Source organism: Chroicocephalus ridibundus, chromosome 3 (genome assembly GCF_963924245.1).
Source record: "Chroicocephalus ridibundus chromosome 3, bChrRid1.1, whole genome shotgun sequence".
NCBI lineage: Eukaryota > Metazoa > Chordata > Aves > Charadriiformes > Laridae > Chroicocephalus > Chroicocephalus ridibundus.
Window position 1 is genome coordinate 111,910,624 of NC_086286.1, and position 18,601 is coordinate 111,929,224.

Here is an 18,601-nt window from a genome sequence, read left to right on the forward strand (position 1 = left end):
ATTCACACTGTGCTCCCAGCAACGGTTATCATCCAACTCAAGTCAAAGACTCCACTGAACTGCAAATGCAAGCAGAGAGGAAGTTTTCCAATACTTTATCAGCTACCCTCCATGGGCTGACGAAGACTCTAGAGGATCTCTGATATGAGGTCAACGAGGAACAAAATTTCAAGATTGATACTCAGAATTCAATGATATCTACAAGAAATTCAGACAGAAAATAAGCTGGGCTTATGAGGAAAATACAAATTACCTGAATTAGTTTAAGTAGAAAAAAATTACCTAGTTTAGTTTGTGATGAAAGTTAAGAATAGAGCTGACTAAATGAAACACCTGTTTCAAGATTAATAGGAACACTCACGTGCTTGATCCCATACCACAACTCCACTATTTGTGCATGGTGTCAGCATATAGAGAACAGCTCTTTCCCATAGCAAAATAATAGTAAGAGCACGCATTTATCTTTGATACTAGAATTATTACTTCCTTATAATAAGCTGTTTCTTCCAACTTGTGTACTCCGTACTCTAATTGATAGTCATGAATGCTGTTACCTACAGGCTTCTCTAGATAGTGTAACTTAACAAGAATGGAGACAATGAAACACCAACAGCACTAAGCTCAGCTGCATAGGAGACAAAAAGCATACTGAACTCCATACATAACGTTATTAAAGAAATTTCAGAAAAACAGGTGGCTTGGATCCAGGTGTCTGGGACCACACTCCCAAATCTTCAACAGCCAGCCGTAGCTCCAAGTGATTCAAGCTAATTGGCTAGCTTTATTGGATACTATTTTCAAACCTTGAAAATGAAAGCTACGCCTCTGAACTTAAAGCTAACTAAAAATCTAGATACCCTACCCACGAAAGCCAACATTAGGATTTATTTCTGTCACAAGTAGGGCCCACTTATCTGATGGATAAGTCTGACAGGAGAAAAGACAAAAACATAATTAAATAATCCCCCGGTTCACACTGTTATATTAGCAGCAAGTGTAATTATAAGAAAAATGAAATGCATACAAAGGTTTTATAAAAATCAGTATACAAGGCACAAACTAGGGGGAGATTAACAGCATTTTAAAACAAGAAGTGCTCAACAACTGAAATGACATATACTTGGTTCTGTCAGTAACAGTGATCTCTGAATTCGGAAATTATTTAGCTAACTCTCAAGGTCAATACCCCAACCCCAAAAAACGTCAGTGGTCTTTGCTCACTGGTCCCAGAAGTGTCATTGGTCTTCTGATAAGTAGCATCTTCTGCACAACATAAGCATTTTCAGAACTTTCGCAGTGTCTAAGCAACGTTTTTTGGCATTTCCACTGCTAAGCGTCAAAAGAATCAACTGAGACACAAAATTACGTTTTGTTCTAAAACACAAACTGGACTAAAAGTAACTCATTGACTAATGACTAACTTTCCTTAAATTTATTTTGTATGGAAAATTAAACACAGTTTAAAGAAAATCTTACCATCGTGAATCTCAAATGCCAAACTAGTGATCTTCTGTGTAATTATCATCATTGGACTGTTACAAAAAAGGAAGAAAGAATAATTTAGAAATAAGTTCAGTGTTTTCTTTCACACGTAAATATCAGGGAAAGTTTATACTAATAGTCTAGATTAATTATTCTCAACTGGAAGATATTCAGTACAAGGACAATCTGATTAATTTTTGGAGCTCAAACCATTACAGAGTTTTCAATGCAATGAAAAGAATTTAATCCTTAGATACAGTATTTGATAACCCAGGCCTTTTATTGCTGCATTAGGTTCCACAGACACAGCCAAAGTGTTTCACATTTATTTTCTACTAACATAGTTTATTTTTTTACAGTGGGAAGAGTAAAGAAAAAGGGCAGTAAGAGCAATTATGTGCATTGTAAATTACAGCAGCTGTAAGCAAAGACAATAAAAACATACCAAAATTGAACAGTACTATAATTTAGATATGCAGGCCACTTCCACTGCTTCTACTAACACCTGGTCCTATGCTTTATTTTTCCATCTAGAATTATTATTTGCTTCAAGTAAACATATCTGGCAAAACAAAAGCCCAGCATAATTATGTCAGCTCCAACAGAGTTTAGTTTGGTTTGAATTTGATACACTCGAGCACATCTTAAATCGTCCAAGACATATTCTTCCCCAGCTAAGCAAGTCAGCTTTATACTGAGAAGTTATCCCATCTTTGTAGTATTTTAAGAGTTTGACTGATGTAAATCCCAGCATTGCTAACCCTCTAACTGTGGGAAGGGTGGTGGGGGAGGGCATAAAGTAGGCTGCCAGAATTCAGAAATTTAACTTTAAAATCAAATCTCAAAAATATATCAGGGACTGTATTTACCTAATAATATCTGAGCTAGAGACAAAAACAAAAATCTCAACAAAATAATCATACTGTAGGTTGGACACAGTTTTGTTCAAGTCCTTTGACTGCACTTGCCTTTTTTTAACACGTTTAAGTTGGCACAGAAAAACAAATCCAAGAGCCATCAAGTCCTCCTTCATTGACAGGGCTACACCAGTATTTTGCCAGATGGCTCAGTCTGTCAAATTAATTTTTTTTTCAGGTTATGATTATTTCAAAGCACACAATACTTCCATTCCTCAAAATGCAATCAGGGAAAAAGTTTTTTCTACCATATTATCAGTACCCCAAAATCCTGATCATAAGGCTAGAGTGACAGGCAAGAGTCAGCAAGGAAGAAAACTAAACAAGAACAGATAATCTGGGAAATCCCTCATATCTCTTTCTAGCATTTAATATGTAGACCTGCCTGGTGCTGGCAGAAATCCCCAATTGATTCTGAACATAATGGGTTTTTCTTCTGTAAGTGGACACGTGACAGCATGGATCCTGGCTGGTGGAAGGATGGAGCCCAGGAGGAGCTCAGTCAGACCTTACATTAATTCTAGCTGATACATTTGTTGTTGTTATCAAAGCAGACCCTGGTATTTTTTTTTTTCCTTCTCAAGTGCCTATTCCAGTATCTTCAGAGATTTGGCTGAGGAGCAACAATCTAGAGACTAAAAGAGGAAAAGCCCCTTCCTGGAACAGCGAGGCTGTGAACCAGGATTTTAGCGATCGCTTTTAGGTGCTGGCAGAAAGGCAAAGGAGGCAGTGGAAGGCTCGCTGGCAGCTGGGATCCGTTAGTACTGAAGCCAGGACCACACAGCTCTGCACAAGAAATCATGCCTCCAGCATGAGGTTTCCTCAGCTTTCTCCATTGTCAGTGCATTGATACCTTCCCTGCACACTTTTTGCAGATTCCATGGCCTTGGCCACTTTAGATGGGCATGGCACGCATAGGAGAGATACCTAGGTAAACAGATATTCAGAGCTCTTGGGGGGCTAACCACTATATGAATCCATGCCAACATCTTTGGAAGAACTGGCTGGTGCTAGGGTTCGACAGCTGATTAGGCAAATTTTGTTATTTTCTTGAGCTTACTTTCTTCCCCTGGAACCAGAGCAAGTTGACAGAAAATAGCCCCCTTTGGTGCATTTTCTTTCTCCTCCTGTTTTGGAAGTAACCTCTGTCTCAGGCCTTAAGGGAGCAGATCTAGTATACGCCATAGATTTAATGTGATATGCATACATCAATCTCCCAAACAGCTACATGAAAGGACGGTTTCAATCGGGCAGCTCAAACATACCATCAGAGAGTTGGATCTAGGCTTCAGCTTCAGAACAGTTCTGTTGAGAGCACAGATCTCCCAAATCTTTCGATGTGTTTACACCTAGCAGAAATCTCTGAGCTAACACCAAACCAGCAGAGCCTCAAAGACAGCTGCTATCTAAAGCAGTACAGTCGCATTTATGCAATGGTGTGCTCAAGCTCTATTAATAGTTTGAGAGCAACAACAAACAAGCACAATTATTCTGTTTCCAGAGTCAGCTCAGAGCTTTGATCACTATCAAGGTTGTACACTCTGGCCCTACAGTGAACTGGAAGGGATAGCATTTGGATTAAAGTTCCACTCCTAACGATGAAATTTAATTCAATATCAGTAAACCTCGTTTTAAAGTGTCTTTATGCATATGTCTATGTTGTAAGCTCTCATTATAGCCAGTGAGGATCTAGTCAATACAGTCAGGGGCATCTGGCAAGTGACCCAGTTCACGCTAAGGTAGATACTTAGCGGTGGGTCAGCTGAAATATCCTCCAGGCTCTGTCTACATTGATCAGATCTCCACTGACTACAATTGGAACTCTGATAGCTGGCTTGAAGGCAGACACTTGGATGTAGGCATAAATGTAGAAAGATGTTTCAGAAGGTAAGACCCGGCTAAAAATTACAGAAGAGATGAACTTAACCATAAAAGCTTTTGGCTTCAGCCTACAAGTTGAGTTTCTGTACTACGTGCCTGTTACCAATGAAGCCTAAGAAGCAACAAGACTCTTAGCAACACGAAGCACAACTCTACTACACAACACAGGTAATACTAAACTACAAAGACCACTACCATTCATAGTATTCCTGAAAAATATTTAATGGATTATTTTTTTTTTAAAGTAGACTAGCAAACACTCCCCATTTCTTTTTTCCAAAAATACATACTCTCCTTTAAATCAACATAAAGCACCATCAGGAGCAAACTTATTTTTCACTTCTCTATGTTTCTAGTAGAAAGAAGAAACACAATTTTTACTTTGCCTGTTTAATTTTGGTTTTGCTCCTACAGAGCTCAAGTCAAACATAAGTTTAAGTTCATTATATAAAGTGAGAACACACATAAACAAAACTTTCTATTTCCAGGGGCTGTGTGACTATTCCACCATACGGGTGCCTCTCTCCTTAGCTTTCTCCTTTTGGAATATTTAACAAAAAAAAAACAAAAAGGAAAGAAGCCAGAAGATAAATTCCATACAACACTCAGATTTTCCTCACAAAGTGGTATCAGACTGTGGCAGGCATGCAAGTGCATCACATACAATCCAAGTTTCATCACGTCGTCATGGGTGTTAACAGAGATTTTAGGGGAAAAAAGCAAAAGCAAAAAAAATCCCCCAGCCACCAAATCCTTTATGCCCTTCAGACAGGCAGAGGAGGTAGCAGATAACTCATTCATGGTTCTAACAGACACGCTGTTCCCAAAATTCTCAGTTTGCATGATTAAAGCATAGGTACATCTGTATTTGCATGTCTGCCAATATGCACGCACATGCTCAGGTTTCTCCCAAAGTTTAAAAGGTTGACACATTTAACTTGGCAAAAACCCCAATAACCAATACAGTATCACTTACGAGGATAAGATGGAAAGATTATTTTTCTCCTTACCCAGAAAAATCAGCAGAATACTGTCCATAATCAAAGATATAGACTCTAGTAATTTGGCACACAGTGAGGTATCCCAAAGCAAAAACAAAGCAATACCTGGAAGGAAAATGGAAAAAAAAAAGCTTTTAAATTAAAAACCATAAACATTTCTTCATTGAATAAACTACCTAAAGTAGAGTTCAATCTCCAATTATTTCTAGAGTATATATTTCATAATTGGAATGTGCAATTACACCTTCATTCTGACTGGTTTTTTTGGTAATATTTATTCTATGCAAGCATATAGACTTTTTTTTTTAGAAGTGTGCACTACTAACTTACAAATTCTACTGTCATTAGCCAAAATATTTATACACATAAATAGAGCACAGGATTTATAATTTTAAGCACCACTGTAAAAACCGGAAATCCTATAAAGAGAAAATGCATATGTTAAGCTTTTTTTCTAGTTCAATGTCAACTTTTTGTCTACATGGGTATAGAAATTTGGGAAATTATACACCAAACATCATTTCCACTGAATGTATTTCTAGATATTCGAAATTCCGCACCATGAATCCCACTGTTGCTGTTTACAAAGGAACTGGAAAAGGCAATTAATTTTCAAATACACACATTAAAACATATCTGAATGAAAAGGGAACAGGATGCCTTTATGCCTCCTGTTAAAGCTGACCCTCAGCAAACATAAGAAAGACACAGATAATAACCACCTTATGTAAGTATTACAAATTTAATTTCACATATAATTTCTTCAGGTCAGGGTTGGGATCCCCGCCCCCCCCCTTAAGATGTACAACAGTACGCTAGTGAGAACCGATTTGCCAATACACCCCACAACGTCTGCCAGATATGCTTTGCAGTCAAAAAGGATGGGGAATGCCAGCAGGAGCTTAACTAATTCTTTAGAACTTTACTTGTGAACTTCACAGTCTTGAACATTTCCACACAAGTTAGGAAACACTCATGGTAATGAAACCAAGCACTTATTTCATGTTCACAAGATGGATGTGCAACCTCCACAGCACATCATATTATACATTCAAAATCCAGTTAGAATGAAAATACTCATACACCAAAATGGAAAATCATGACTAGGACTGGCTTTGAGTGAAGCTCCCTCACTTCCCTTCAGCGAGGGACACTACAGGAGGACCTTGGAACATGCTTCTCCTTTCTTTTCCAAATCAAGATTTTTGCAAAAAACTGTTAACATAATCAGTTCTAAAATATTAGAAATTATTCAATCTGAAAGCAATACCTATTTTTGCCGCACAGAACACTTGCAGTTTAACCTTTAATTAAGAATTGTGCTAGATATAAACCATTTAATATTTTAAAACATCCAACTTTCAAATTACAGATTACCGTATGTATCAGTAGCTACATCGAACCACACTTGTTACTTTTTAAAAAAGTTTAGGGTGCCTGTTTTAGCAATAGTTTAATTTCTGTTTTCATTAATATTAATAATCCAGAAACAATATTATATTGGGTGGCTAATTGGTACAAAAGTGTTTCTAATAAGAATACAACAAAATTATACAATAATTGGCTCATACTTATACCAAATTATTTCGTCAAGAAAAACAATTTAACACAATTAAGTAGTATGTAGTGGACTGCAGATATCAGGAGTATGATATAACGCAGAACCCTTTTAAATTAAAATTTCCCTGAGATACTTTCAGAAAAACTACACCTCCGTGCCCCCCAAGAAAATAATCACCCAAGTTTCGCATGAGTGAGCAGTATGTGGGTTTACTCTGCCCATGCTGAGATCAGTCCCAGTGTTCCCATTCACTAAACAGGCAGTGTGATTTTCAGCTTTACCAGCCATTTACATACTAAACAATCCCAGATTTAAAGTTAACCTCTTATGTATAGAGATATCTACATACCCACTCATAGATACTATACTAAAAAGCCAAGAAATATTAAAAAACTGTAGTTTTATTTAAGAGAATTTCATTTTATCCCCACTGGCAAGATCACGTATTTATCAACAACAGTCTATTCACAGTATATTGCAATAGGTCTAGAAAAAACAGAATTACAGAAGTGACGCTAACTGCAGCTTTCATAACTTCAAATGTATCCACAGCAGCAACACATACTTTGTTAGGACAAGAAACACAATACATTAGTGGATCAGGTACACACCCTCAGATGGAAGAAAAGACACACCGTTTTCTACCTCATACAGTTTATGTTGTAAAACACGCTGTTTTTGAACAAAACATTATGACGATTTCCTTTGGCAAGCAGAAAAGCTATGCTGATAAGTACAATTGAAGAAAAACTAATAAACGTCCTAAAAGGAGAAAAGCACGGGAGTTCCAAGAAAAGTGAAAGATTGTATTTGTAGCTAATGGAAGAAGTTTAAACAAAGGAACACAGACTGAAGCAGCAATGCTACCCAATTATGGAACAGTGAAACGCATAGGGCAGTTTAAAAGTTACTCCACTTGTAGGTTCCTGTGGCTTAAATGCCCTCCAACTTCTACAGCAAGTTAACTTTCTACGATGAAGTGACTGGCCTGGTAGGTGAGGGGAGAGCAGTGGATACTGTCTACCTGGACTTCAGAAAAGCTTTTGACACTGTCTTCCATAAGATCCCCATAGACAAGCTGATGACACATGAGCAGACAGTGAGGTGGACTGAAAACAGGCTGAATGGCTGGGCCTAGAGGGCGGTGACCGGTGGCATGAAGTTGAGTAGGAAGCAGGTAACTAGCAGTGTACCTCAGGGGGTGATACTGGAACTGATCCTCTTCAACATCTTCATTAATGATCTGGATGATAGGACAGAGTGTACTCTCAGCAAGTTTGCTGATGACACCAAACTGGGAAGAGCGGCCAATGTTGACGGTGGAACAGTGACAACAGTACTTTTCACCTTTCACATTCTTAATGTTGATCAAAGTCCAGGTTACTGTTCTTCGCAATCCTTACATAATCCAATCATAAATTTGCATGATTGTACATAGATGAGACTCTGCACCAGGGCTTTACAGACAGCCCTGGTTATCACATTTCCGGATATTAGGTATCTGTCTTCGTGCCTTAACAGTTCTTTGAGATTGGAAACTGTTAAAAATGAAGAGTGGAAAACCGTTCCAACACATAAATAATTTCAATTATTTCCTTGTTCTTATAAAGATATAGAGGTTCATACTCACCATTAAACTTAACATGCTTGGCCACATAGTGGCCACAGTCAGTCCTAAATTTTGAAAAACGAACTTTCTTTGAAACACATTTCAGCTCAAAAAAAGCCTGAATTCATCTGAATTTAAAGCTTTGATGAGACAAAAGTCTAATAGACTCTGACATCAAAATTAGCATTATGCTATTCGCGTTAGTGCCTGAACTCTCGAGAATTTGTAAACAAACACTCCCATCCAAAGTACAGCTTCAGTGATAGTACAGTAGCATGAAAAAGAGAACGGAGCACACATTGTCATACACGCTGCATGACAGCACCTCTGCAGTGGTCCATGTAACAGTTCACTGCAGAAGACAACTAGACCCCTATATGTTAGGCCACAACCATGCATTACAGCTACATTTGAAAGGCTGGGCTTCTCAGATTTTTTTTTTTATTTTTTTTTTTTTAATTGCTTCAGCACTGCAAGTTGGAACATGCTATCTATTTAAATGTAAACATCTTCAGTAATAACTTGAAGGTCAAAGTTAAAACGTTTGGTGCTGCATTAAGTGAAACCTACTGTTTCAAGATCATATTTGCTTTATGTATAAGTGAGAAATACACCTTTCTAACATGACGCAACCTGGTATTACTACATCAAAGCCTGACGCTCAAATCTAAGTAGGGTAACTACACATTGCCATGTGGAACATCGATGAGTCCATGTCAAACAGGAAAACACTATCACACACTTTGCAAAGACGGAGCAACAAGTTAAGTACTGCTTGAAATGGCTTGCAATAAAACTAGGTTTGTTTCTGGACTGAAATACAGCTGGTTTTACCATTAGCAGTATCAGTAAAATAAATCACAAGAAACACAATATGGCAAGACTTAGGAAATAAGTGGCTAAAGTAAATGTAATTAATTCCCGAAAAGTTTATTACATAGATAAAAATTAAAATCAGCATCAGGTCAGGGTAGGAGGTACAGCAGTATGTTAGATCAGGTGGTGCTTTCAAAACAACACCAAATGAACATAGATGTTTATACACCTTTACAAAATACAAACCAAACCCCACAGAACTCCTGTTTTCACTTCCCTTACACCTTTTGAAAATACCCCCAGTCCTACAATATGTAACATACTATCATTTTGTAATAGGATTTTACCTGTCAGTTTCTGGTTATTTCTAAAATACTTTATGATTTTTTTCATCTTATCAATGAATCAACTTTAACTTCCCTGTTAGTAAAATTAAGAGATTCTTGTTTTCTAAAAATAATAAAAACTTACTCATCGCTATCAAACATAGAACTAGGCAAAATTACACACATTTTTAATTACAAAAATAAAAAGGAAAAAAGGAGGAAAAAAGAAGTCCATTTTAATAAGCAAATCACAGGGCAGGTGAAGTCCCTCCCACTGCAAGAGAAGACCAGGTTCATGACCACCTGAGGAACCTGAACATACGGAAGTCTATGGGACCTGACAGGATGCATCCCAAAGCCCTGCGGGAACCGGCTGATGTAGTTGCCAAGCCACTCTCTGTGATATTTGAAAAGTCACAGCAGTCCCCAGTGACTGCAAAAACGGAAGCATTGCACCCATTTTTAAAAAGCATAGAAAGGAGGACCCTGGGAACTACTGGCCCGTCAGCCTCACTTCTGTGCCTGGGAAGATTATGGAACAGATCCTCCTAGAAGCTATGCTAAGGCACATGGAGGACAGGGAGGCGAATCAAGACAGCCAGCATGGCTTCACCAAGGGCAAGTCCTGCCTGGCTGACCTAATGGCCTTTAGTGATGGAGTGACTACATCAGCAGACAAGGCAAGAGCTACAGATGTCTTCTATCTGGACTTCTGCAAGGCCTTTGACACAGTCCCCCACAACATCCTTCTCTCTAAGTTTGAAAGATATGGATTTGATGGGTAGACTGCCCAGTAGATGAGGAACTGGGTTAGATCGTCGCATCCAGAGGGTAGTGGTCAACGGCTCAATGTCCAGATGGAAATCAGTGACAAGTGCTGTCCCTCAGGGGTCTGTATTGGGACCAGTACTGTTTAGTGTCTTCATCAATGGCACAGACAGTGGGAAAAAGTGCACCCTCAGCAAGTTTGCAGATGACACCAAGCTAAGTGGTGCAGCTGACACGCCTGAGGGACAGGATGCCATCTAGAGGGGACTCAAAAAGCTGGAGAGGTGGGCCCATGTGAACCTCATGAGATTCAACAAAGCCAAGTGCAGGGTAGTGGCAATCCCTAGTACCAATACAGGCTGGGGGATGAAGGGATTGAGAGCAGCCCTACTGAGAAGGACTTGGGGGTACCGGTGGATGAGCTGACAATGTGTGCTCGCAGCCCAGAAGGTTAACCGCACCCTGGTCTGCATCAAAAGAAGCGTGTCCAACAGGTCAAGGGAGGTGATTCTGCCCCTCTGCTCCACTCTCCTGAGACCCCACCTGGAGTACCGTGTCCAGCTCTGGAGCCCTCAGCACAGGAAAGACATAGATGTGTTGGAGCAGGTCCAGAGGACGGCCACAAAAACGATCAGAGGGTTGGAGAACCTCTCCCATGAGGACAGGCTGAGAGAGTTGAGGTTGTTCAGCCTGGAGAAGAGAAGGCTCCAGGGAGACCTTGTTGCAGCCTTTCAGTACTTAAAGGGGGCCTATAGGAAAGACGAGGACAGACTTTTTAGCAAGGCCTGTCATGACAGGACAAGGGATAATTGTTTTAAACTAAAGGAGGGAAGATTTAGACTAGATATAAGGAAGAATTTTTTTACAATGAGGGTGATGAAACACTGGCACAGGTTGCCCAGAGAGGTGGTTGATGCCCCAATCACTGGAAACATTCAAGGTCAGGTTGGACAGGGCTCTGAGCAACCTGATCTAGCGAAGACATCCCTGCTCATTGCAGGAGGGGTTGGACTAGATGACCTTTAAAGGTCCCTTCCAACCCAAACCATTCTACAATTCCCCAGTTCCCCTAGAACTGGCAAAGAGGATGGAAGTCACATTCTCCTCTCCCCTGCCACGCATAAAAAGAGAAATAGAAGCTACCACTACATGTTAGTGATTATATATTGAATACAAATCCAAGTTGATATTCAAGATTCACAGGAAGTCCTTCAGGTTACATGAATGTAATAAGGTTGCTATAACCATTCACAGTGAATCACGCTATCCATGTAGAAAAAAAAAAGATCATAAACCAAGATCAAAACAAAAATTGTAAGTTCTCTGAACACTCATGCAAATATATGAGACACCTCTGTATAATGAACCTGACTAACAAACATGGGTATGAACCTTTCAGTCCTCCGCACAAAGCCCCCAGTCCTGGTTCCAGAGCTTACTGACTACAAGTGCCTGGATTTCTCTCCCCTTGATTTCTATAAATATCTAAAAATCCAGCTGTGTCATCCAGGGGTTGACTGGCGGTTCAGTCATACAAAAAAAGCATCAAAACCAAGTGCTAAGGAACAGTATGAGCACATGACGATCTCTCAACAACGAAACCCAATAAAGTGATAGCTATTGCAGCTTTTATGCTGTACTTGGGGAGGGCATGGGGGGTGGGAGGTTTTAAAAGTATTCAGTCTTTTTAACAGAATAATAGACGACATCTTGTCTGGGGAGGGACAGAGCTTTCCCAGCATCTTTAAAAGGAGAAAACATCATTTGCTATGACACTTGAGCAGGAGCCCAGCTGGCACCTTGCCTTGAGGAAAGCCAGAAACATCTATCAGATCCAACACCTGCTATCCCAATACCCTCTTCCAAACCAAAACCTAACTTTACTATGGAAAGTCCAGTTAGAAGGAACAACAAAACGAGTGTATCCTTTCTTGCCTTCATGTTTATACAGCATTTCTCTAGTTTTGGGATCTGCTGACCAACATGTCAGCCACCTGGGTACATCCAGATATCCTTCAAAATAGACGCTAGCCATCATGACCTAGATGGTGGTATTTCCCACAACATTCAGTTAATATCCATGCTGAAGTTACAGTGCAGAAACGTAAGGAAAAAACCCTAGCCTCAAACTTCTTGCTGCGATTTCAGATTCCATTTTACAATCTAAATAAAAGCTGTCTTCCCACAGAGCACTAAAACTTGCTGCTATATTGCGTTCAAGCACAACTATGAATTTTAACTGTCTTCCAACTACGTCAGCCACCAGCTCCAAGTTACACAGCTTGGAAGACTTCAAATTTTTAACTGATGAGGAAAACACAGGAACTTGCAACCCATACAACGTGTTTTCACTTTCCAAGTGCATCTCTGCAGATTAGCCACGCCATATCACATCCCCTGTTGGTGAGAAATGTCATTTAAGCAGGGGAAGTACAGCAACATGTTCTTCCCAAAGGAGATTTAAAAGGTTTATGACAGCTTGCGTCATTCCTGTTGTTTCTCCAGCAGGTTTGTGGTGCAACTTGCTGATCATCTTAACTCTCATACAAATGCAGCTTTGCTTTGAAAAAATCAAAACAGATCTGGAAATGCTTTGAAAACTTTCGAAAGTACTCTTCCTGCATGTTTCCTACCCTCTTCAAAGGCTCATTCAGCAAAACCACCCCTTAGATCAGAAAAATGAGTAAGGTTTTGCAGAGCTCAACCACATGAAGTTTTGCCCAACTACAACAAAATTAATTACAGACTGTACATGAATGCAACAGTTTTACCCAAGGCTAATGTTTCTCCTCCAGTAGAAAAGCAATTGGTCTTAAAAGTCAGCGTTACTCTATACCTGCTACTTGGTGAATAATGTTCTTGTGAGCAGAATGACAGAGGTTAATCATGCTGGACATGAACACCCTCATCTTTACCACCCTCTGTTGCTCTGAAAATGCTTAAGACCTGTTAATTTCTAGATTTTCAGCATAACTACATACAAATTTGATAGCACAGAATGAACCAGCATAACCTGCTTATATAAAGCTTCCATAGCTTTATATTCTGCGGTTTAACAGCAGAACCCCCAGCTTTTAATTGTTTCCCTCAGAAATTTTGGGTTGCTGGCTAAGAAAAATCAAGAACATCCATAGGTTAATTATAGAACTTTGTATCCATGGACGGGCAAGTCGGGCTGCACATAGGCCCAGACTAACCATAACATACATTAGCTGATTATATTTGCAAAATCAAGGGCAGGAGTTGCATTTTTGTTTGATTTTATACTCTGGGGGTCTTAGCATCTTAGTTATAAAATATTTGGCCAAGTACCTACCATACCTATCTCTTTTTGCACAAAATGCAGCAAGAATAGAACTGCGACCTTGACAAAGGCGCGCTTTAGGAGATGTCATAACAGCTTCTGTTATTTTAGGCTCTTCCCACGCAGTAGAAGGACAACAGCACAGTATGCTATTTTGCTGGAAGAAAGTTAAACAAACCTGTCAATGCAGAGCACTTTTTCACCAGCTAGTCAGCACATACTATGGATTTAGCCTTGAAATAAAGGTTGCATATCCAGTCAAGATCCACTCCTTCCATTATGTTAGGAAATAAAACAATTTTTAAAAAAAATTTTAAAAAAAGTGTAATTATTCCATTTCAAAGGGCAGACCTGACCACCATCTAACTGCTTTGATTTTTAGAAAAGGTGACAGAATAGCCTCCGAGTTTTCCCATGCCTTGTTCTGAAAGCTGCTGCCTGGGTTGGTTTGTTTGTTTGTTTTTCCTACTGCTTGTGCCAACATTAAAAAAATCTAAAAAAGAAAAAAATCTTATCTCTTAGTGTCAAAACTGAAATCTTATCAAAATGCAGCTATATTAATTGTTTTAATTCTAATGAGCATAATTAGTTTTCAGTGTTCACATGAAGAAATTCAATTCTATGCAGTTAGAACCTAGAATATTTGTTTGCAAAGCTTCAGGGGGAAAAATATACATCAAGCAAAAAGGTCCAAAGTGCTAAAGCTAGAAGTCTATCTAATTCTGTGATCATCAAGTACAAGCCAATAAAAATACTGATTAGAATTAGCTTAGTTTTGACTAACAGTCACAAGGTAAGCTAACCTGTCCCAACCTGTTGTTGTTACACCAAGAAGTAATTCCTATTTACACAATTCCTGTCAAACTATAAATGAACTATTGACATATATCAATCAGTATAAGACCATGGATCAGTTATGACACAATCAGTAACAGACTCAGAGTGTGGCCTTAACCAAGTCCCAATCCTCTCAGTATTTCAAGAAACTACTCTCGAAAACGTGAGCAATATTAATCTTTTTGAGTCAATTGAAAGCCTTCTGATTTACACACTAGTCTGTCCCTCCCGGTTACTTCAAGCAAAGATCAAAAACGCATTGAAAAAACAGACAAAAAAAAAAATAGGCAAAACCAGACTGCGTGTGAGCCCATTTCCAGAGAAGGAAGCACTCATACCACCATGCTTTGGTAACAAGCAATCCAGCTATCCCAGCCCTCTTCAACCCTCAAGCTGAACATTTTGGCATCTGATAGCCTTTTTAAAGAAAATTTAACAGGTGGACAGAGTTCTCCAATGTTTAGATACGACAACAGTCCTACACAACATATGGCACAAGGGCTCCCACTTGCTTGGCCTGCCTGTCGCTATGGAGCAGTGCCTTGCTGAGCTGGGCAGCACATGTTGGCCACATGTCAGGCCCACGTCTCCAGACATCTATAGAGTGTCTATGTTGGGTCTTGCTCAGCCAGTAGATAGAGAGCTGCCCAGGCCCATCGGTTTCCTGCATACAACCAGACACACAAAGCCATGGGACATGAGGCTTCGTTATCTCAACTGCACCCAGAACCATTTGCTATGATTTTGCTAGTTTTGTTTACTACAGATTTGCTGTAGACATTATCACTTGCCTAATGTATTTTGATGTTTTGCTACATAATGGCAACATAATGACTTCTTAACATAAATCCCGAACGAAGCTAAATTAGACAATCATTCCATTTATAGCTACAGTCCATATTTCAAATGCGACATTGATATATGACAAATATAACACAAATATTCTTGTCAAAATGCATACTAAAAACTTGGTATTTTCCACATGCTCCCTGAAGTTTATATTCTCTCACTTTCTGACCTCTTGCCTTGCTCCCTCCAAATGTGGAACATCTCAAGGACGAGGAGATCAGCTTCAGGCTCTCATACAAAGGAGAAATATCATCTGCAACTAAAGGGAAGGCAGGGAGGAGAGTGATTTTATTTCTTCCATCCCAGGGAAGAAATACGTCACGTGCTTCATTCTTCCTGTAAGTCTCCAAAGGAACATGGAACCAGGAAGGGTGATAATAGAAAAATTGATTTTATCCCTTATCAGACTCAGAGCTGAGAGCTGAAGTTGACCCTGTCCAAAATCTTAAACTGGGATAGAATAGAATAGTATCATAGAATGTGTTGGGTTGGAAGGGACCTTTAAAGGTCATCTAGTCCAACCCCGCTGCAGTAAGCAGGGACATCTTCAACTAGATCAGGTTGCTCAGAGCCTCATCAAGCCTGGCCTTGAATGTCTCCAGGGATGGGACCTCCTCCACCTCTCCGGGCAACCTGTGCCAGCATCTCACCACCCTCATTGTAAAGAACTTCTTCCTAATGTCTAATCTAAACCTGCCCTGCTCTAGTTTAAAGCCATTACCGCTCGTCCTATCACTACAATGATGAGACATGAGAGGTCACCTAAGTTCTCTCTCACCTAAAAAACCAGTGTGTCATATCAACCCCTGTTTCTGCAATCACTTGAAAGTATAACAGTAAACAATGTAGATAAGACCACCAGATCTGACCTTTATATTTTAAAGAGTGGACAATAGTACAGAGCACTTAAAAGCACACACACATAAGAAAGCCTAACAGCTTCACAACACAAAATATGTAAAGGTAGAACTCCCTGATGCTGGAATCTGCCTTACAAAGCCCAGATGAAGGAAGGAGATTCTTGACACATCTTCTGACAAAGATGAGTACTCATAACTCAGAAGTAAAATACCTGCTAAGTTCCACACTTTATACTGGCGCTGTGAGTTTTCATCTCTTCACCCATTTTTTATCTAATATTTGCCTAGCTATATGATGTTTCAGCATCACAGCATGCAGGTGATTTTATCCTTCCTCTTTCTCCCATGTGATACCTTCTTTCAAACATTAGAACCATGCCCAGTATCTTTACTTTTGCAAACCAGTAGAAACCCCTAGAGCACATAGCCAGAATATGGTCTCCTTTTAGGAGCTAGGCAGCAACACAACTTCTGCTGAATATTTTTAAGGAAATGAAGATGTTATTACAGAACATTGACAATAATAGGATTATTGAAAGTACTATTTTGAAGTACAGCCCTACACGCCATAATAGTTTAGCAACTGTAAACTGGAACTGCTAAATACAAAATATTTTGCAAGACTAAATCACTTTGTTTCAGTGGACCATAAGGCTTCATACAAGAACTCACAGCCAGGAAAACAGAAGAAGTTCTCTGCTGGCAAAACCATGGTGAGATCAATCATTAAACGCGTTACTGCCGTAAACTCAGTACTTGGCAAGTATCATCTTGGCTAAAGATAAGAGCGAGCTGTTATTTTCATTCACCCACTCATCACCCTGCTCTAGCTACACACCCCCCTCACACCCCACATCCGCAGCTGTGGCTCCTTCCGGGCTGCAGAGGAGAGGACATTCCCAGCTGTCTCAGTCCCCCAAGCTCTGCTGTGACCCCCACATCCTTGCCTGGAGACACAACACCTGAGACAGAGAAACAGCACGCCACAACACCGCCAGGGGAGGGGGGGGGTGGGCAGGGAGGTGATGCCAGCTGGAATTTGTGTTCAGCCAGCCAGGAGACATTTTCTGCATGTGTTAAGGATGGCAGCAGCTGGGAAACATACGGGATGTGATTTGCTGAGAAGGTGGTTGTGCAGCCAGAATCAGTATACAGGGCAGCTAGCAGATTAATCAACAACCCAAATCCCTGCAAGGTGAAATACGCAAAGTGAAAGTCCACAGGAATCAAATTTAGTTACAGGAACAGAATATTTAAGTGATTCCAATATCAAAGGAAAGCCAGGAGTTTGTGTTAACAATCTAACACATCTGTCAGACAGCTGCATTTCCTTTTAATCTATTTCTCAAAACAAAATGCTCTCTTTTACAGAGGTATTTATCAGAGGGGATGATAGTACTCTATTTCCCAATCTATTTCTTGCTTCACCTTCAGGAAGGAATCAAACAGTTCTTTGATTTCAACTGGCCACTGAGTCGACTGCAAGCCCCACGGCTTGTCTGACCTGCACCAAAGCTGCAGCCCAGCTCCTTTCCAAGCTGCCAAAATCATCTTGCAATCAGACACGCCTCTCAAGTAGCACAACATTTAGAATAAAAGCTTCTGAAAAAATCTGATTTACTTAAAATATAGCTCAAACTAAATGCCTGCTTTGCTCCGACATTTATCACTGCTTTAATCTGGAAAGACTATCCCTTCAGATGACTTGTTTCATTTCTGTCCTATTTTCTCTCCCACACCCCCCTGCAAGCTAAGTTAAAGCACCACAGTCACACAACAATTTTGTATTTTCTACATCCTTTAATCAATGCATGGCAACGTCTCTAACATTCACATGATGCATCAACTCACCACTGTCACAGTATTTGTCATATGCTCCTGCAGAATCACATGTAGAGATTAAAGTCAGCTGTTTCCTGCTCCCAGCCTGGAGAAAACCTGTTGGTAGATCCATTTTCTTTGCTCCATGGTGAAGCCTGACACAGGTTACGCCTGAATACAGGATGGCAACTTCTATTTTCATGCATATTTCTTTTCTTCCTCGTGACAGAAACACTAATGAATATTTCCAGGGGTGAATCTGAGATACTCCACGGAAAGAGTGATATGAAATAGAAACGGCATGGCAATGAACCAATTCTCAGCAAGAGAGAGAGCTTCATACATAATGGTTATTTGTGGCACACAGTAATCCCACTGTACACTCACAAGGAAATACTTCAGCTCGATGGCTGGGAAGAATCAGTACCTGTAGACTACTGCATGCAAGTACACAAGGAACTCATTGTGAGAAAAAAAAAAAAAAAAAAGCCTTGCATTTATTTTTTGGGGCTTTTTTCCTTCTTCTAGTTAACAACGGGAAACCAAAAAAAGAAATTTAACTGCTCAAT

At 39.8% G+C, this 18,601-nt stretch overlaps 1 protein-coding gene across 2 annotated transcripts in view; it reads right to left on the minus strand.

Moving 5' to 3' along the window:
- Positions 1–18,601, minus strand: part of MBOAT2 (membrane bound O-acyltransferase domain containing 2) — a 96,923-nt gene that overhangs the window by 28,358 nt on the left and 49,964 nt on the right. Inside the window, exons 1-3 of one of the 2 annotated variants that reach the window (XM_063330443.1) lie at positions 18,063–18,127; positions 5,291–5,386; positions 1,477–1,532 (exon numbers count right to left, since the gene is read on the minus strand). In XM_063330443.1, coding sequence (XP_063186513.1) covers positions 1,477–1,528 — 52 coding nt within the window. In that variant the 5' untranslated portion in view covers positions 1,529–1,532; positions 5,291–5,386; positions 18,063–18,127. Of the gene's footprint in view, positions 1–1,476; positions 1,533–5,290; positions 5,387–18,062; positions 18,128–18,601 lie in introns of those variants that run through there. The other variant, XM_063330442.1, reaches the window with a different exon arrangement.